This window comes from Sinocyclocheilus anshuiensis, unplaced genomic scaffold (assembly GCF_001515605.1).
Source record: "Sinocyclocheilus anshuiensis isolate Anshui unplaced genomic scaffold, SAMN03320099.WGS_v1.1 scaffold393, whole genome shotgun sequence".
In the NCBI taxonomy this organism is placed as follows: Eukaryota; Metazoa; Chordata; class Actinopteri; order Cypriniformes; family Cyprinidae; genus Sinocyclocheilus; species Sinocyclocheilus anshuiensis.
The window spans coordinates 1,809,154-1,830,558 of NW_015536501.1; the positions used below are offsets into that span (position 1 = coordinate 1,809,154).

At 35.8% G+C, this 21,405-nt stretch overlaps 1 protein-coding gene across 1 annotated transcript; it reads right to left on the minus strand.

Annotated features, from left to right (window-relative positions):
- Positions 1-1,543: 1,543 nt before the first annotated feature.
- LOC107689834 (septin-5-like) lies at positions 1,544-10,467 on the minus strand. The gene is made up of 11 exons (XM_016487998.1): positions 10,401-10,467; positions 10,229-10,239; positions 7,980-8,070; positions 6,603-6,689; positions 6,381-6,504; positions 5,206-5,340; positions 4,023-4,140; positions 3,808-3,925; positions 2,833-2,968; positions 2,637-2,739; positions 1,544-1,993 (listed from the first exon to the last, which is right to left on the minus strand). The coding sequence occupies exons 1-11, from the start codon at positions 10,441-10,443 to the stop codon at positions 1,931-1,933; spliced, it is 1,029 nt and encodes a 342-aa protein (XP_016343484.1). The 5' UTR covers positions 10,444-10,467; the 3' UTR covers positions 1,544-1,930.
- Positions 10,468-21,405: the final 10,938 nt, after the last annotated feature.

Consider the following 21,405-nt stretch of genomic DNA (forward strand, 5'->3'; position numbering starts at 1 on the left):
GTTCCCTATTCAGGGAACCAAGGTTACATACGTAACCGAGACCTAATGCGGGGTCAGATAGTGATGTGCAACTTCTGAGTCCTGCCCGGTGAGGGCACTGAAGATCTATAAGTTGACCGCACAGCCGAGTATCGTGGCTCTACTAGTTGTTGGTGTGTTTTGGTAATAGCAAAGGGTCTGCTGTCACCAAACAGTGAATGTCACATTGATAGAGGAGGCTATATCTCTGGCCTATGAGGCGCATGGTTTGACTTCGCCTCTAGGGGTGCGTGCTCATTCTACGAGAGCAATGGCTTCCTCTCAGGCTCTCTTTAAAGGCCTTCGATGGAAGATGTCTGTGCTGCGGCAGGATGGTCCTCTCCTAGCACTTTTATCAAGTTCTACTGTCTGGACGTGAGGATGGCTCCTGGCTCCCGGGTCTCTTCCGCTTGAGCAGACTCTTTCCTCGGTCTTCCAGCTATCTTAGGTACGTCAGGCGTTATCGTAGCGCCATCGCAGCATCTCGTTCCCTATTCAGGGAACCAAGGTTACATACGTAACCGAGACGTTTCGGTTGGTGGTTTTGAATGAATCGGCGAGTGTCTCACAGAATGAATCTTTCAAATCATTCTAGTCACTGGGATGATTCAAAATCCCCACCACTTGCACACAAGCATTTTCGATTCAACCTTTTATGTATACTTTCAAAGTCACATATTTTAATACCTGAACCAATATGTCATGGAAAATATAAATTTGGCTATTAATGACATGAAAGTGGAAATATATCATGAGAAATCTAAAAAAATATATATTTACCAAAGGTGAAAAGATGTACAGACCAGACAGGTTCACCACAGAAGATGTGTTTATTTTTCAAAGGAATCATGATAAATGGCAGATGGTGCATTTGTCATGCTTATAGGAATAGCTTGAGTAAACACATACAGGGCATATGAATCAATATCTCAATGCACCCATCTAAAACCAACAACAACAGGTGATATAAAAGATGTCGGCGCCTATTCACTGATACAGATTGTCTGATATCCATTTTGTGAAATATTATAAATAATTAGGTGTTTTAAGACTGGAACAGTCGTCCTAAGTGGCATATTAAAACCTGAATTACATAAAACTGTCATAAAGAATCAAATTTTTATGTTCAATCCATAAGGTAGACAAAAGGTTGCATGGATCAGTGAAAATTCTCTTCAACATACAGCAAAGTTTGCAATTCAAGGTGCTCTGACAAGGCCTTCAGAGACAAATGAATGATGAAGAAGAATTAAGGTTAAAGTATTTGCTTTAACACTGCAAATGTTTTGATACTTCTAAACATTGTTCAAGATGTAATAACTTATTGGTATAGCTGTTTTAAAAGTAGAAAATCACTCAGATATTTAGTTTTCCACTCATTGCTCTTATTTTAAGCAAATCGGCACAGGCGCACAAACTTGCGCGAACACACACACACACACACACACACACACACACACACACACACACACAAACACATACACACACACACACACATTACTAAAAATATAAAAAAAAACTGGGATTGAAACAGATCACAAAAACAGCAAACAAAAAACAATAGAATAAGACAGAACATTTGCCATGTCTACTGTGAATAAAGCAGCAGTCTTTGCCATGGAAACAGTCATACAGCATCATATGGACTGTACAAAGTGTGAAAACAACTTTTAGTGTTGCCAAATTTTTTAACTTGGAGCCTGGTTTTAGATATCAGGCTCAGGTGAAGTGACCCTTTTAACCGTAGTGCTCGACACATGCATTCATATGTTTGTGTTGTGTTTGACATACAAATACATCTGTTTGCTTATCTACTGAAAATCCTTCAGTGTGATGATGTTAAAGTGTTATGTGTCTGCTTATGTAAAAGTGCAGACAAGTTGAAATCAGAGGTTTTTGCTCAGGGCGGCGTTCACAGGTCCTGTTCGTGCATCTGCTGCTGCATTTTTTGAAGCATCTCCTGCATCCTCCGCAACTGTGAGGGACAAAGTCAGCAATATTAGGCAGATTCAGCATTTAGGGTTGCAAACAGTGCCTAAAATTAACACTCGCCAAGCACCAAAGGTGAATAAAAACCAGCGTTGGGGAGTATATGAATATTAGTGAGATTTATGGCAAAATGATAGCTAACATTGGAAAGCAAAGAACAAAATCAACCATAAATATTAGTATTGTAATTGTACTGTTGTTATATAAAATAATAATAATAATAATAATTAGCATTGTTATATAAATTGAATGTATTATTATGAGATACTTTACAGTTAAATAGTATAACAGGGATATTTCTTTATTGATTTGTTTATTTTTAATAAATAAAATAAATAAATACAATTATTATTATTATTTAATAAAATAATAATAATAATAAAGATTGCAATTGCCTATTTGTTCTACCTGATTTTTAATGAAATAATGCACATACAGTTTCATGGCTGGTAAAAAAAAATATTTATGGCAGGTACATTTTCTCAAGTCGCTTGATTTTCAGGTGCAGCAAAATGTTTTAGGCCCTGATTGCAAATGTCTCAAAAACACTAGTTTTGTGCTCAATGCCACATTTATAAAGTAACAGCTAAGAACTGAAATGACTAGATTAAGCAGGACAGCTGACTGACCTCTTCATCCTTCATCTTTATCAGCTTTTCTGTCTCTACATCCGGGGTGGACAGTGGTAGTATCGGGATGGGGCTCTCCACGCGATTATCCTGGGTCAGTTTGCTGGTGGAAACAGAACATCTCATAAGCGATAAAGTCAATGGCAAAGTATCTTTTTCTATGATATTTATTTAGTAGGAAAGCATTGTGACTTACCTTGTCATTTGCTGTATGCACTGTGCCCTGTAGTTTTCATAGTGCACGTCACACGTGATGTCTTTCAGGTCGTGCATGTGTGTGCGAATCAACATGTTCCTCAGCTTGACAAAATCACAATGGGACTGATTCTCCACTGTGACAAAAAAAAAAATATGCACACAAATCTGTTTAAAAACCTTTTAATACATTTATGGCGAAAATCGCTTGGGTATGAACACAAAAGACGCGTCGAAAAACTTCGGCGATAAGCGCACATGATAATCGTCCCAGTGTGTATGAGGCTTTTTTCCACATTTTCGTCTCTACTGCATCACTTTTCTGGACCTTGAACGTGGTAGTTACCTTGCTGTCTATGGGAGGGTCAGAGAGCCCTCAGATTTCATCAAAAATATCTTAAATTGTGTTCCGAAGATGAACGAAGGTCTTATGAGTTTTGAACAACAGGGTGAGTAATTAATGACAGAATTTTCATTTTTGGGTGAACTAACCCTTTAAGGTCATTTTTTTTTTTTTTTTTACTTTATGATTATTATTTATTTTATTGTTTATTTTTTATATTATTCATTTGCTTTTAAAGTTTCTGCAGGAAAAGTTGAGCTTACAGTAGTTTTTCAAAGATTGTGATGGATTCTCTTGTACAGGTGAAATATTTATTTTTCTTTTATATATTTTTTATTTGAATTGATAATTTTTTAAATATTATTTTTGCTTAGATTTTTTTATTATTATTATTATTTGCGTTATTTGTGAGATTATTATTTGTGAGTAGTTACAGCATCTACCAGCAGTCAAACCTTAAACCCCTTAATGGAAGCAGCGCATTTGGTTTTGGATGAGTGACTTTGATTCTTCGTCAAACTCCTAATGGTTTTAATCTGGCGTGGACCCTATGAACCAGATATCAACCTTGGATGGAACAGCGAACATCACTTTTCGTGTCTCGAGTCATTAAGTACTCCAGCATCCGTTTACGAGTCATAATACTGACCTTTAGCTCTCGGTCCTGTTGCTTGAACTCCTCGTCCTCATCGGAATCACAGTCTGGAAACTGGTACACTTTGATTCCAAACTTCTCGATCTCCTCCCTCACCTTGAATAGAAGGATGAAAAACATTGGTTACGTTAGAACAGAAGCCCTGACACATGGAGCGAGGACGTGCATGTATAAACAGGCTGATCCACGTTACCCTGTCCTTCATCTTCCTCATCTCCGCTGGCGTCAGACAGTCAGCCTTGGAAATGAGTGGAACCACGTTCACCTTGTCCTGCAGTGCTTTCATAAACTCCACGTCCACAGGCCGCAGCCTGAGGGGGCAAGAGAGAGTGAGGGGGCTTATTCGCTCTGAGATACTTTATTCACTTTGCTTTAAAAAAAAGAGACATTTAGAGTCTAGAGGCCATATAACAATAAGATTTTTTTGTTCATTCATAATCGAGTAGTATGAAATACATATTACTATTCAAATACTTGGGGTCAGTCATTTTTTTTTAAATGTTCTTGAAAGAAGTCTCTTCTGCTCACCAAGGCTGCATTTATTTAATTAAAAATACAATAAAACAGTAATATTGTGAAATATTATTACAATTTAAAATGTTTTCTGGTTTTAATATATTTTAAAACATTTAATAGTTTTTTTCCTGTGATGCAAAACTGAATTTTCAGCATCATTACTCCAGTCTTCAGTGTCACATGATCCTTCAGAAATCATTCTAATATGCTAGATCAGCTCGATTTGAGAAAGGGGTAAAGGTATGAGCAGATAAAAAAAAAACACTGGGTGGATTTTTATCATTATAAAAATGTGGTTGTGTACACACACTGCCAACACACATTTCAGTTCAAACATAATATATTAAATATATTTATTTATAATATAAAATACAAGAATAAAAATATATAAATGTATATGCATATAAATATTTCCAAAATATATACTGTATGTGTGTCTTTATATATACATAATAAATATACACAGTACACATACATATATTATGTAAACAAAAACTTTTATTTTGGATGCGATTAATCGCGATTAATCGTTTGACAGCACTCATATTTTTTATTCTTATTTCAGAATTAATTATTTCAAAATTACTTTATTTTGCAAAATTTAACATGTAACATTTCATGTATTTCATTTTCATTTATGCATTTGGCAGACGCTTTTATCCAAAGCAACTTATGTTGCATTTAATGTGTATGTTTAAGATATTTTTATATATTTATTTTTTAGTTCATGCATTCCCTGAGAATCAAACCCATAACCCTTAGCGCCATGCTCTACTGTTTGAGCTACAGGAGTGCTTTTATCTGAACATATTTTATTCAGATATGTACAATATATTAGCAGAGAGGCAGGGATGGATTACCTATGTCCAAATGGAGGGATGAAGTACAAGCAGCAGTGGACACGGTTATCCTGGATGTTCTTCCTGTTCAAGCCGCTTTCGTCCCGAAAATACTGTTCAAACTGCTGGTCAATATAGTCAGTAATGGCCTTCCAGCTGAGGATTGAGATAAAATATCCTGTTAACAGAAAACTACCAATAATTAACAAATCTGAGCTTACCTTTAAAGGTGACATATCATGAAAATCAAATTTTTCCAGGTTTTAAATGCTATAATCAGGTCCCCGGTGCATCTACCAACCAAGGAAACGTGAAAAAGATTAACCCATTAACTTTATTTTGGTAAGCCTTTTTCTGCAAGCGTCTGAAAAAACTAGCACATCTGATTTCGCTCCCTTGGTGACGTGGCAAAGGGATCTCATTATAATTATTATTAACTAATATTACCGCCCCTTAATTTGTACGTTTCCACCCACGGCGCCGTCACACAGCGACAACGGTGTACTAGCTTTAACGCCATGGCGAAAGTTTGAGCAAAACATGCTAACTGTTCTGTCTTTGGTTGCACAGACGAGCACAGAACACTGTTTAGAGTCCCAGCCTCAGAGGAGACAACAGAGCAGTGGTTTATTTATTGATTTATTTAATGTATATTGCTGCTGCTACACAGATCTAAAATAAACATGCGATTTATTTCCCAGCTGTTTACCTTCACAGACATAACCTACTGTTTTTTGTAACTCATGTGTGTTTTTAACGTAAACTTGTGTGTGAATGAGAACTTAGTTTAGTACTCACATGCTGTGACAGCCGCTTTCTGTGCGTGTGCTTCGGATGTGTGCGCTCAGAAAACCGTATATCAGAAGTTTAAACGAATATGGTTTAAAACGCATGATTTCAGCGCGATAAATGATAATCAAAACCAAAACAGATGTTTTTTAGCAGGTACGAGCAGTAATGGCGCAGCTCTATTCTGGAAAAGGGGGCGGGGAGCAGCAGCTCATTTGCTTTTATAGAGACAGGCTCGAAAAACAGCGTGTTTCTGCTTCCACTCAAAATAGGCATTTTCAAAATGATATAATAAATGATCTGTGGGGTATTTTGAGCTGAAACTTCACAGACACATTCTGGGGACACAAGAGACTTATATTACATATTGTAAAAAGGGGCATAATATGTCTCCTTTAAGTACTTACGTCTCTGTATTATTGACAGCATCTCCAAAACCTGGTGTGTCTACAATGGTCAGCTTCAGCTTAATGCCCTTCTCCTCGATGTCAACCGTGTGTTTGATGATCTCCACGGTCTGACTGATGCGCTCTAAACACAAAATACATTTTTGAGGAAGGACAAATGTGTCTTTTAGATGGGATCATTTAAATTGCAGTAAGTCTGTGAGTATGGGAGCAGAAATATACCTTCAGCGTTGAGTAGTTTTCTGTCCTTGTACAGATCTGTGAGGAACAAGCTGTTGATCAGGGTGGACTTTCCAAGACCAGACTCCCCTAAAAGACAACGAGTGTAAACATGCAGAAATGCCGTTTTTGCTCATGTGGTCGAGGAACGTTTGAATCCCCCATCTTTATCTGTCCTCTTTCCATTATATGAATCATTAAAATGGGCAAAAAGACATTTTATTTCCCAGGGTTATTATAGTTATATCAAAGCTGAAATTAAAACCAATAAAAACACATTTTCATTACTTGACAAAACAAATGTTGATTAAAAAAATACTAAAACAAAATAAAATATATAAAAAAAACGTTTTATTCCCCTATTTCAGCAGCATTTCTCATTTTAATTTATTTTAACTTGATGTACTCAGTTAAAACTAAAACTGAAATAAAAATTAATTAAAACAATTATATAAACCTACATATAAAAAAGAAAAAACACTAAAACTTACAAAACACGCAACAAAATTACTGATATTTTAAGTAAAAATGCAAAATATAAAAATAAAAATGTATTCAAAATATTAATTAGCACTAATAGTTTCTCAATTATACTAAAATAACACTGTTACGTGCTGTTTTTGGTTATAAGCAGTGTCATTTTAGTATTTTTATATACTATTATAGTATTTATGAATATTTTGAGTCATATTTATATTTTCAGTTTTAATTTTATTCTTAGTTTAAGTTGTAGTAATTTTGTTGCATGGTTTTTTTTATGTTTCTATTTAACTTTCATTTATATTTAGTTCAGTTTTAGTTTGAGTCATTTTAGTACATGAACTTCACCTTATTTTAATTCAGTTACTTGCCAAGGGAATATTTCTAAATTTCATTTCAGTTTTTTAATTTGACGTTTTTCATTTAATATTTATATTTTATTTAAGCTTTATTTTAATTCAATTGGATAGTCCATCCAAAAATAAAAATTCAAAAAAATAAAATCAAAATATTAAAAGTCATAATTTACTCAGCCTCAGGTTGTTCCAAACCTGTGTGCCTTTCTTTCTTCTGCATGTGGAATACAAAAAAGATCTTTTGAAGAATGTTGATAACCAAACAGTTTTGGATCCCATTGACTTCCATTGTATTTTTTGTCCTTACTATAGAATCAGTCAATGGGAACCAAAACTGTTTGGTCACCAACATTCTTCAAAAGACCTTCTTTTTTTCTGTTCCACAGAAGACAGAAAGTCATGAAAACATACAGAAAGGCATGGGTAAATAAATGACAATCAAATATTAATTTTTGGGTGGACTATCACTTTAAGAAATACAATATTTAATAGTTTTAAAATGAGTTTCGGTTAACAATAACAACACTGGTGATAAGAACCTCACCTGCCACCATGAGTGTGAAATCGAAGCCTTTTTTGACCGACTTCCTGTGAACCTGATTCGGGAGGGTGGCGAAGCCGACATACTCTTTTTCCTAAAACAATGGCATATAATGACATCATTTAATAGCGCAATGCTAATACTACCACATTAATTTCCATATCAAAACAACTGTACAGTATGCAAAAACAGACATCAGCAAAGCAAATCATGTGATAGCTGCGGGATAAAGATGAATCCTAGCACCCAACCCCAACACAGCCAGCCTGATGTATGCCACACTCACATCTTTACTAGGGCAATCCCAGAATTCCTGCCATGTTTCATTGTGCTTAGAGAGTTTGTGTGGGAGCGGCCAGTGCCGAAGGCCTCACGGTCCATATTTACAATATTATATCATTTGTCCTATTATATAAAACCTCTCTACTGTCATATAGAATCATTATGCTTGGTTTGCATCGCAGATATGCAAAATTAGCCCTGTTTTTTGGTCCAATGCATCTTAAAGGGAAGCAGAATATGCAAATTTGTTTTACATACCTTGCAGGATCTGTGTTTGTATGAAACACAAATGCAATAAGACTAATTAGTGTTTGTTTTTGAGAAAGCATTATATTATATTGCAAAAAATATATATTTTGGATCAAAAATGAAGGTTACAAACTTCGCAATAGATTCTCCCACTTGGCTTCATCTCCAGGATTGTTAGGCCTGTCTGGGAATCAGGGAAAGAGGTTTATCCTCACCCAGAGGCATGGATATTGGATTTTGCTTTCATGCACGACTGGCAACAGTCTCAGTCACTGGAAGCTGTGTGCATGTATTCGTGGGCGTTCACCGAGAAACAAGACAAGAAATAAATTGAACGTTTCCTAGCAGACAGAGGCATTAGTGTTATTTTCATCAGTCGCCCAGGTTGACTGACAGTTCGCCCTCGGGTGGGCATACAGTGCACATTTAGACATTTTCTAAGCCAGTGCGCAGAGCACACCACATGAGCATCAGAATTTTTCAAGATTTAAGAGGAATATGAAATCAGAGAAATATTGCAAAACAGTGCGACACCTCATAAAAAACATTAAAATAGGCATATAAAAAATGTACTAGGATATTTATAATTTAAAAATACTAATGGGAAATGTAATCCCAAAAGTGTAAAAAAATAAAATAAAATGCGCAAAATTATATTTTGCATAAAGTAAATGAACCCTACTTTTGCAACTATGAAGATTTTTGCATTGTGACATTATTTCTGTAACATTTAATCAAATTTTTAAGAAAAAAAGTGTCACAATGCAAACAAACATAATTCATTTTCTTTCTGCAAAATACCATTTTGATTTTGAGGTGAAATGTCTTTGAGATTCATGCATATAATGAAAATTATTATGTAATTAGATTCAATTAATTTTAATGAGCATGTTAGGACTAGTGGCTGGTGGTATCAGCATCGTTTTCATTGTCCTCAAATGATGCAATGCATGCAGTTCTCCTGCTGCTCTACAGTGAGGTCAAACAGAGATTGTGATGAAATGTGGGACACTGAAAGCTGGCAGTGAGGATTAGTTTCATGCATTTCTGAAAATGGACAGCATCTATTCATTTGACGGATACGTTATTTGCAACACTTAAATGTCAGACCGAATATACAGAATATAATATTTTGGTGTTCATTGTTACTCTCACAACCAAACAGGACCGTTATATGAGCCCCATGGCTCTATTCACAGCAACCCAGCCCACTGTCCCAGAAATATATGCAGCATGCGCGCAGATGTGAATCAACCTATGGCAAACACATAGATACGCAGCACATTATTTAAGTTGATAATTGCAGACTAAAAAGTAGCTTACCTCTGCATCCTCTGTTGTGTGATGCGAGACGCCCGCAGCAGGTGAAGGATGCAGACGCGGCGTTAAGAAATCCAGAGCGTGGGACACTGAAAGCTGGCAGTGAGGATTAGTTTCATGCATTCCTGAAAATGGACAGCATCTATTCATTTGACGGATACGTTATTTGCAACACTTAAATGTCAGACCGAATATGCAGAATATAATATTTTGGTGTTCATTGTTACTCTCACAACCAAACAGGACCGTTATATGAGCCCCATGGCTCTATTCACAGCAACCCAGCCCACTGTCCCAGAAATATATGCAGCATGCGCGCAGATGTGAATCAACCTATGGCAAACACATAGATACGCAGCACATTATTTAAGTTGATAATTGCAGACTAAAAAGTAGCTTACCTCTGCATCCTCTGTTGTGTGATGTGAGACGCCCGCAGCAGGTGAAGGATGCAGACGCCCATTTAGGGGTTAAGAAATCCAGAGCGATTGATGCAAACAGACAAATTACTTTTCCGTTATTAAATCTTGCTGTTATTTCAGTCACATACCGGTAATACCTCACTTATCTTACCTGATTTCACCGCCCTGCTCTTGTACCTGACGCTGCTCGTCATCCCGGCCGCTTTCGGAACCCCAAATCGCAACTCGCACTATGGAGAAGGCGTTCTCATTAATATTCATTAGCCCAGCCTTCTCCATTGGACGGTCACCGAGGAATGTTTGCGCGAGTCCATCGCTATTGGATGGCAGCCGCACAACGGAAGCATTACGTAATTAATATTAATGAGATGAGGTTTCGCCATAGTAGGATTTATATGTATCCTCGGAGAACAGCTGGAAGAAATATGATGCTGCCGGATGGACAGGGGTGGACCTAACAGTAGCTAAACCTGAGTAGAACCATAGCAGAACTATTTTTCCATTTGAAAATTACGTTGTACTATATTCAATTTTAAAATTACATGTATATAAAGTCAAAGTATATATAAAGTATAGATAGATAGATAGATAGATAGTGAAAGTATTAATCAATAAATTGACAGTTCAAATATGTATAATAATATGTAACAATAAAAATGTGAAAGAAAAACTCTTTTGAACCGACCTATAAGTGTACATATTAAAAATAAATAAAATAATTATTTAATTCTTTAGTTAAATGTGAAATTAATTAATTAATAAATCCCAAATTCTTTTAATATGCAATAATTTGATTAATAAACCTACTGGATTTGGCTGTTATTAAACAAAAATTCTTTCATTGGCGCAATTAGTTATTAAATTTAATACATTTAAAAAAAAAAAGATGGCTCATGTAAATAGTTCTCCCAGTACTGCATGCTGTAGAGATCTGACACATGGTGGCAGCATAACATCATATCCAGTTTGTGTAAATGTTTGCACTATAATGGTTTGCATGGATGCATGTGAGACAGCCTTTGTATGCTTAAAGGCACAATATGTAAGATTTTTTTATTAAAATATCCAAAAACCATTAGAACAGTGTTATATATTTTGCTGACTTGTGTACTTACATTATCCCAAATGTTTCGAAGAATTTTTAAATCCAGAGAAATAAGCAATTTTAACTAGTGACACGGAGCGTGTCTATAGTGTCATTGTGTCGCCTGCCAATGACGTCATAACCCCTCGATTTCCGGTTTTGTTTTGTAGAAAACATGGAAACGCCAAAGACGCTTTAATTTGCTATGCATTTTATTAGACCGGTGACGACCGCACAGAGTAGCATTATAACAGACCGTTCAAATGTATCTAGTATGATAAAACAGTGCGCCCTCTAGTGGCAAACAATTACATATTGTGCCTTTAAATTATCCATTCTAGGTCATGCATGTATAGTCGTGCATTGTGGTTTTCCTCACAGAGAACTACATACAAAAGGAAGATGCCCGGAGAGCAACACAATAGTGAGACCCTGCTCTGTAAATACTGCCCAGGAAACTGTGTGACAGGTTACCAGGCCAAACTATATTTATTCTAGAAACACATCAAAGGCCGCTTAAATTAGGAAGATGCTGACACTGTAACCCTGCTGGAGAAAAAAATGAAGCATGCAGCAGGCCAGTGAATGAACCTGGGCTGTATTAGGAAATTTCCTCTCATCGAAATAATGTTGATATCTCTCATTTGCTTTCAGACGCTGTTTGCCAGTGCTTTGAAAACATATACTAATATTTTAATTGATGTATATTTGATAGTATCTACTATAATACATAAAACTATTTCAATTTTCTCTGTTTTTAAGTACTTCAGATTTGAGTATGGGGCCTCCAGCGAAGCGGGCTTAATCAGTGAAGGCTGTTTCTTCAATACAGAGGATTTGGTCAATGCATTAGAAACTTGTCAGACCATTTCTGTGGAAACTTGAAGACTGGCATCTTACTGTATAGTCCTCAAACAAAAGATCCGTGAGGAGGTCTGCAGACCTGTTGTTTCAGCACCTTTTTCTGCTAGATTCATAAAATCTGATCCAGGGGAGACTTTTCTTTCATGTAAATGACTTTGGATGATTTGATGCGATCAAGGAGGGAGGTCAACACTGCACTGAAAGCGCACAATAGTTCCCTCTGGTGCAGTTTGTAATTCATTTGGTTTATTCTTATTTTAGAGGAACTTTCAATCGCTCATGTTGCTTTTGAAAGAGAAATTATGCAATTATGTTGTTTAAGTATCAACTCCTGAATCGGCCAAACATTTTTAAATATCTTGCCAAGGAAAAAATACAAATAGAAATAAATCACACCGTTCCTGATAGCATAGATTACATCATTTAGTCTTGGAAAAACAATATTTGGGTTCCCAGGATAAAATCTGAGAAAGGCTCAATTTTCTTGCCTCACTGAGCTTGATTTTTCTTTCCAGCAGGTACTGTACACTACTGTTCAAAACATTTTTGTAATGCTTATGCTCACCTGGCTGCATTTAGTTGATCAAAAATGCATTAAAAACAGTAATATTGTGAAATATTATTTAATCATTTATTAATGCATTTAGCAGACGCTTTTATCCAAAGCGACTTACAGTGCATTCAGGCTATACATTTTTTTTACCAGTATGTGTGTTCTTTGGGAATCAAACCCACAACCTTATGCGCTGCTAACGCAATGCTCTACCACTGAGCCAAAGGAACGCTAAAACACTATTTAAAAGAGCTGTTTTCTATTGTCATATATGTTAAAATATATTTTATTAATTTGATGCAAAGCTGAATTTTCAGCATCATCACTCCAGTCTTCAGCGTCACATGATCCTTCAGAAATCATTCTAATATGCTGATTTGATGCTGGAGAAACTTTTTATATTGTCATCAATGTTGAAAACAGCTGTGCTGATACAACCATGATACATTTTATTTCTAGATTTTTTTTGATGAATAGAAAGCTCAAAAGATCAGAATTTACATGAAACGGAAATCTTTTGGAACATTATAAATATTTTAACTGACCTTTTTCACCAAGTTAATGTGTCTTTTCTTAAAAAAAAAAAAAAATAGTGTGTGGCATTTATTTAACATATGAAGTTTTTCTAATACAAAAAAGCACAAAGTATTGTGGATTTCATCTTTCGTTGCAATGAAAAAGTCTTATCGGACCAGACATTTGCAAATAGCTTTATATGACCCGACGTTAAACTTGTTTATCTGATATCATTTTCAGTGGTGCCAGAGTAGCCCCATAAAGCAAATTGAGAAATGAGAGACAAATCTGAACGATCTCTAGTTTGTACTCAACTCATCAGCCTCAGAGTTTGTTGTGTTATTGGCCTGACGAAAGCTGATAGTAATAAACAATGGTGCAACAAAACAAAAACATCATAAAAACAACTAGGCAGCGCTGCAATCGCTCATGCGGCCAAACTAGCACAGGAGCAAACTGGAGGAAAACAATGATGGGAAAATCCTGTAGAAACAGTGAAATAATCCAGCTGCTCACCACAGTCACCTTCCTGTGCTTCAGTGCTGGTTATTAGATAGCAGCCAAACAATTAACGCTGCAATTAATAGTTCACTCCAGATCTGAACAATCACAGTATTTGGCAGTCACACAAGCATTGTTGTTGTACTTTCGTTCTTCAATAATCTTGCTAATTTACAATTCGCTTTCTTAATTGAAATATGGCTAGGATGTCATCATGCTTCCCTGCAATTTCATCCGAGCATTTTATCTTTCCCTGGAGCTAAGGTCATTGTTGCTAAGCTTATCTTTGCATACATAAAAAATGACTAAAAATGTCTTTTAAACACAATATCTCTAGATATGGCTTGAGTCCCTCCTTCAGTGTAAAGATGCAGTCACATTATCATAATTTCAGCAAAATTTCATGGACAAAAAAAGGTCTATTGTATATTGACAATAGTGTAGTGATGTAAGAAGCACAGCTCACACACAAGTCACTTTCAAACCAAGCAGCTTTCTGTCAGTTAACGAATTGAATTCAAACGGAAGAATAAAAAATAATCACAGAATAAGAAAAAATAAAAAAAAGGTAATTGCAACTTTACGTCTCGCAGTTCTGACTTTTTATAATTTTTTGAGTTTAAATCTCACCATTCTGAGATTATATGTCAGAATTCAGAGAAAAAACGCTGGAATTGTGAGATGTAAACTTAGAATTCAGACAAACAAGTCACAATTTCGAGATGATGTAAACTCAGAATTCAGGTTAAAAAAAGAAGAATTGCAAGACAAACTCAGAATTCTGAGGAAAAAAGTCAGAATTCGGAGATATAAACTTAGAATTCACGTTTAAAAAAAGTCAGAATTGCGAGATATAAACTCAGAATTTAGAGAAAAAAAGTCACAATTTAGAGATGTAAACTTAGAATCCTGGTAAAAAAAAAAAAAAAAAGGAAGAATTGCAAGACAAACTCAGAATTCTGAGGAAAAAAGTCAGAATTGTGAGATATAAACTCAGAATTTAGAGAAGTCAAAATTTAGAGATGTAAACTTAGAATCCTGGTTAAAAAAAAAAGAAGAATTGCAAGACAAACTCAGAATTCTGAGGAAAAATGTCAGAATTTCGAGACATAAACTTAGAATTCACATAAAAATGTCAGAATTGTGAGATATAAACTCAGAATTTAGAGAAGTCAAAATTTAGAGATGTAAACTTAGAATCCTGGTAAAAAAAAAAAGAAGAATTGCAAGACAAACTCAGAATTCTGAGGAAAAAAGTCAGAATTTTGAGATATGAACTCAGAATTTAGAGAAGTCAAAATTTAGAGATGTGAACTTAGAATCCTGGTTTAAAAAAAAGAAGAATTGCAAGACAAACTCAGAATTCTGAGGGAAAAAGTCAGAATTGTGAGATATAAACTCAGAATTTAGAGATGTAAACTTAGAATCCTGGTTTAAAAAAAAGAATTGCAAGATATAAACTCAGAATTCTGAGAAAAAGAGTCAGAATTTCGAGATATAAACTCAGAATTCTGAGAAAAAAGTCAGAATTTCGAGATATAAACTCAGAATTCTGAGAAAAAGAGTCAGAATTTCGAGATATAAACTCAGAATTCTGAGAAAAAAGTCAGAATTTCGAGATATAAACTCAGAATTCTGAGAAAAAGAGTCAGAATTTCGAGATATAAACTCAGAATTCTGAGAAAAAAGTCAAAATTTCGAGATATAAACTTAGAATTCAGGTTTTAAAAAGTCAGAATTGCAAGATATAAACTCAGAATTTAGAGAAAAAAGTCAAAATTTCGAAATGTAAACTCGAATTGAGACATAAACTCATGATGTTGAGATGTTAACTCAGAATCACAAGAAAAAAGACTTCTCGTGTTAAAGTTGGTCATGTGAACTTGCTACGTTGACCAACAGAAAGCTGCTTGTTTTGAAGGTGACTTGCGTGAAAGTTGTTTGTCGCTCATTTTATAGGCTAAATATTATACTATATGTGTTCTAGCATTAAACAACTAGAACACATATATTTATTCCTGCAGTCTAGCATCTAGCCTATTATGGAACCTGGTGGCAGTGGAATTACATAAGCACTACGCAAAACATATGGATTTGTGCCAGTTGCAGTGACGCTGACTGAGGCACCTTATTTGTTTCTCTTTGGAACGTCTCAAGGTGCTCGATGTACTACAGGATGCTTCATGGCCGCAAACTGGGCAAGGAAGCTTTCTGAACGCTTCCTCCAATGGACAGCAACGACTGCGGGCCACAATAACTTTTCTTGGGAAACTGGCATCTCAGGAACACATAGGGTTTGTGTTACGCATCCATGCAACAGCTCATTAAAGGTGGATCGAGCAGCTTTGCACCAGCTCTGTAAAGATGCCTGGTTCATTGCAGGAAACGTTTATTGTTCTGTACAAGCTGTTTCCTTGTTTCTCTTCTCATGACGAACAATTGAAGCAAGACGGGTGGGGGTCAAGGCAAACGTTTCTCTCTTTTCTCGTAAAAACCCAACTCAAACTGAAAACTATGCATTTTTCAGAAGTGTAAGTACAGAATAGTGGAGAATGATATACAATATTTAAATAATGAATGAAATATTTAAATAATAATCAAATAATTATTTAAAAAAACTTAAAAAGAACACATTTATCTGATCTAATAAATATTATTTTCTTTTTCATTTTTTTTATTTATTTTTTAAGCGCAATAAGGATTTGAGTTACTACCATAAAATGTTCATTTTATTTTGAAGATTGCAATGGATTTGCCTGTTTGAGTTAAGTTGAAATGCATACAAAATGTGTTAAAACAATTAATATAATTGTGATTTTCTATGCTACTGAACATCAAAAATAGCTTTTTATAATCAAACATTGTTCTCAACATTTTACTCAATGTACAAATTTGTAGGAAAACTAAAGAAATTGCATATCAGCTCATCCAATTTCCAGCAAATATAACGCCCACTTTTCTAGAAACAGAAAATTTTACCAAAAAAAAAAAAAACAACCATGTACAATGTCGCAAATATTGTAAAAAGGGTATCTGAGAGGCTATACAGTCCATAAGTGTTTCTGTATGATTGTACCGTATGGACACTGGAAGTGGCCTCAGTCTTAAAGGACGACGGCTGAGCTCAATGGCTCAGGAAATTTAAAGGAAACAGTGAGTCAGATGAGTGAATTTTCACCACTGTGAGGGACCAGTTAAAACCAGATTGCCCTGAGGGCATAAATGAGTAATTCCCAGCAAAATATTGGATGAAATGATGGTCATACTTGTACAGTGACTGTAAACACAGCTGTATACAAAGTGCTTGACTCACGATTTCCTTCAGAAATGACAACATTAATGTACAAGATACAATCAGACCTGCTTCCTGGTGATAACTGGACCTGGATATAAACTTCATTACTGTACTTGAGGAACACATTATAAAATTCATTTTGTAATAAAGCCTCATGATTCATGAAGGGTGGGTGGATGTCAGTGACTCTTAAAGTTTGGCATACTATGAGCAATTGTGAATATAAACAAAACTCCCACTAGCGTAAATCGCCTTGAAGCACCAGCCTGCATTCCCCAAGCTCAATGCTTAACCATTTACTCATAAACGAGAATACAATTTGGTTAATATTCTAGTACAAAAATTCAGTAGATTCACTCACACAGAAGCAGAATCATAAAAGTCATAATTTTGACTTTTTATCTCATTTCTTCATTTTATTTGATAATTATGACTTTTTGTGTTCATTTTGACTTAGTATGTCATAATTTAAACTTTTTACATCATAATTTTGACTTACCAAAGCATTGTTTTCTTATATGGCAGAAATGGTCTTATATGAATAGAAAATGTTGAAAATCAGTTTGTCAGTCCCAAATGCTGTGTGATATTTTGAGTCCCTTTTCAATGTAAATCCATGTTTTTTGCCTGTTTAAGGTCTTATGCAATAAATAGTAACTAAGCTAGTAACTAAGCATAAGCAATAGGAATTGCAAGCAATCATGAGCATTTTTGAAGAAGTTCAATTTAGACAGTTTCGAAAGCTTGAGAAAGATAAATAATATGAAAACTATTGGTTGATTGCATAGTCGGATTCGCAATCATGCTAGAACAATAGTCTTGAGGGAAATCATAAGACAGGACAGGATTTCCGCACTATATAACTCCATCCGTCCCCGGCCCACAGGACTCCATGTGGCTCACCTCAGTCTCACTGTTCATCATCCACAGCCCTGCTGTGACCGCTGCCAAAGAAGGAGGTCTTGATGCTTTGAATCTGTGCTCACGTCCTGACTGATGTTACTGATGAGGCCCATTAGATACGTGTGTAATTCCAGACACCTGGCATGGCTTCTGCACACCACTGAGCCTAGAGGAAACATCTGCAGAAAACATGCACATCAGCGGTTTTCGTGCACTTCTGGTGTAGGTGTCTGTCTGGACAATCCTCAAGATTCATGCTAAAAGTGATAAAACATATCGCCTCAATGGAATGCTGGGACGTCCATGGCTATGAACATGATATGAGGTCAGCCTTTGATTAATGCTTTGTTTGTGTTCTTTCTAATTATACTTCCTGAGGGGTGAGGATGAGGGGCTGATTGTTCTCAGGAAATTACGCTGGTTATTAGCTGACCCTGTTTTAATGTGTGTTCTGATTAAACGTACACATACACGTACGGTCCTTTTTTCAGATCAACTAGATTTTTACATTTTGTGTAATTTCACAGATTGTGGCATTTGCACGTTCAAAACTAGATACTACAATGCCAAGTTGTTCTGGGTGGTTGCTAACAGACTTGTGCAAAATTAAAAATTGAAGAAATGGCTCCCTTTCAATTCTGAGGTGTGAATTTTCATATATTTGGCCACACCCCACAGAAAGTTGAATTGGAATTTGAATTGGAAAAAATAAACAACGAAATTTTTTTTTTTTGCAAAAATTACAACACGAATGAATAATGCATTTTGGGATATGAAGATTTCTTTAAACCTGATGTTCAAAAGTTAATTTGTTAAATATGATTAGATACAGTTTTCTATAGCTGGCTATCTAGCCATCAATCCATCCATTTATGCATCAATCTTTGTCTTTAAACCTTCAAACTTCAAACTTTCTTAACATTTTTAAACAAGGATTTATCGAACTAACATTCAAAGTTTGTTAGTTACATTTAGTAAATTAGATTTAGTTAGATTGTATTGTTAGATTTACTATACAGGGCAAATTAGCATTAGAGTGTAATTCCATAAAAGGGCCGATGGGAGGGGAAAATTCTACAGATGATTTACTAACAATGTGCACATTAAAGAACACAGAAGCAGCCAGATCATTTCCATAATGACCAGCGCAATCTACCAAGAGCAGCGCAAATTACCGCCTGCTTTAAAACATGCTTTTTGTGGGTGTTAAATAATGGCACAAGTACCAGTAATTTGATGAGCACAAACGTTAGTAAATCGTGTTGCGTGATTCATTCTAATACTCGCCTCCCATAAAAATTCTTTCATATTTTGAAGAACATTTAAAAAAAATCTAAAGAACCTTTTTCTACTATAAGGTTCTTCATGGAACCATCAATGCCAATAAAGAACCTTTATTTTTAAGAGTTTGACATCTTTAGTTGTCCATTTTTGGCAATATTGTGGTCTATATTGTTCCACTAAAAACAAGCTCTGAGATGTAAATGAGTGACATTGTGTGAGACAGACATGCATCTTCAGCAACACAAATACAAACATGTCACTCCAGACATGATGTGGAGGCTGGTACATGCTGCAAAGTTTTTACCCAGACCCTCCTGACGAACAACAGCCTGAATCAACAGAGATTTTCCTGCTTCGGTCTGAGTCATGATTAGTGCTTCTGTCAAGGTGCCACTGAATGTGTTGCTCAGCATTTTTACAACACTTTGGGAAAGTGGCTGACTTACTGATAGCACACTTTTGTTTTGTTTTTTTGAGAATCAGAGAGCTTTTAATACCAACAGAAACCTGGTTACAGTAAATGTCATTAATAGCTTTACATAAGCCTCTATGAGGGGCGTCCACTCCAGTAAATGGACAATTGCACCTTATGGACATAGGAAATGGTCACTTCTGGGAAATCAGCTTTGTGTGAGAAAGCACTGTCAATTTAACTGTAGCCTAATAAGTTATACTAAATAAAAAAAATTCTTCAGGCACTGAAGTCATTGGTTCTGTAAGGCAAGAACAAAGCTAACTGTTTGGCTCTTGAGTCTTCGGTATCTAAGGTGGTACCGTGGCTGTCTTCCGTCATTTTCTCTGCAGCTGCATGTTCACAATCACAAATACGAGACAGTTCACCCCTCTTCCTGTTTTTCCTGCGCCACTCCTCTGCATACTTTAGGAGAGGAAGTAACAAATCTAAGCATACGTTATGACTGTACACATGACACACTGGGCTGCACGTAGATGAACCCGAATCACGCAAGTTGAAGACAGTAAAGGAGAGTTTTTATGCACAATTTAAAAAAATGTTATTCAGATTAATAATATAGTATAAAGTAAAGAAACGATTGCCTACTAGAAGCCTACAAACTCAGACTTCTAAGAAAAAAGTCACTAGTGAGGAAAAAGTCAGAAATCTGAGATAGTTGCAATTACTTTTTTTTTTACTTTATTCAGTGCTGCAGGGTGCCAGATTAAATTACCAAACAAATGACCTAAATTACGTAATTATCTAACAAAGTCTAACTTTGTTTTAAATGATTTTGAAAGTGTCTTTGAAATGAGCAAGAAAGACACACAGCTAGACAGGAAAAAGGTACATAACTAAATGGTTCCTAAATGGTCTAGTTGGTTGCTTCTGGCTGGTTACTAGGCCTAGGCAGTTCTGTCTGACTGCTACACTGTAAAAAATGACCGTGAATTTAACGCTAAAAGACTGTAAAAATGCTACAGTAAAAACCTGTTAAATGGTTAACGGTAAATTCCCCTACTATATACGGTGAAAAACTATGAAGTAATTCCAAGTTTGTGTAGCGCATTACATCACTTCGCCAAACGTCCACTGAGTGGCAACAGAACTTCCATAAACAACAGCTAAATGAACACAAAAAAGGTCAGTTAACTCGGATAAACGTTCGCTTTTAAAAGTAATAACTGTAAAAAATAATTGTATTTAAAATAACTGTAATAAGACGAAATAGCGATTGGGAGAGAGACCGGGAAATACGCAGGTAAGCGCGTGCGCTCTTCCACACACACACACACACACACACACACACACACACACACATTTGCTAAATATGAAAAAATGCAAAGCCTTTCGTGCTAGTATCGGTGTTATGTGCTCTTTTTAACCAAAATAATTAATTCGCGTGGTCGTTTCACCTGAGGCGCGGTTTCATTTGCAGCGCTCCGTCGTCAATTATTTCTGACGTGCCTTTTCAACATAAAGAAATGACCTCTTATCTTATACATTTGTGTGCTTGTTTTGACACCTGCCCCCCTTGTGTAAAGTGGGCTTTTCTTCTTAAAGAATACCAGGAAGACAAGGAAGTCCCACTTCCAGTATATTGCTGCTACCGTCAAAAGGGTCTGGCTGCAGCTGGCGCTTGCACTCTCAGGCTTGCACTCTCAGACACTTGCGCTTCCGCTAGCGACGTCACTTGCAGTCT

Coding starts and splice junctions, on each gene's coding strand:
- LOC107689834 (XM_016487998.1), bottom strand. CDS start 10,443: ATGACGAGCAGCGTCAGGTACAAGAGCAGGGCGGTGAAATCAG. Junction 6,690..7,979: donor TTTCACACTCATGGTGGCAG/GTGAGGTTCTTA, acceptor GTTGTCTTTTAG/GGGAGTCTGGTCTTGGAAAG. Junction 2,740..2,832: donor TGCATACAGCAAATGACAAG/GTAAGTCACAAT, acceptor TGTTTCCACCAG/CAAACTGACCCAGGATAATC.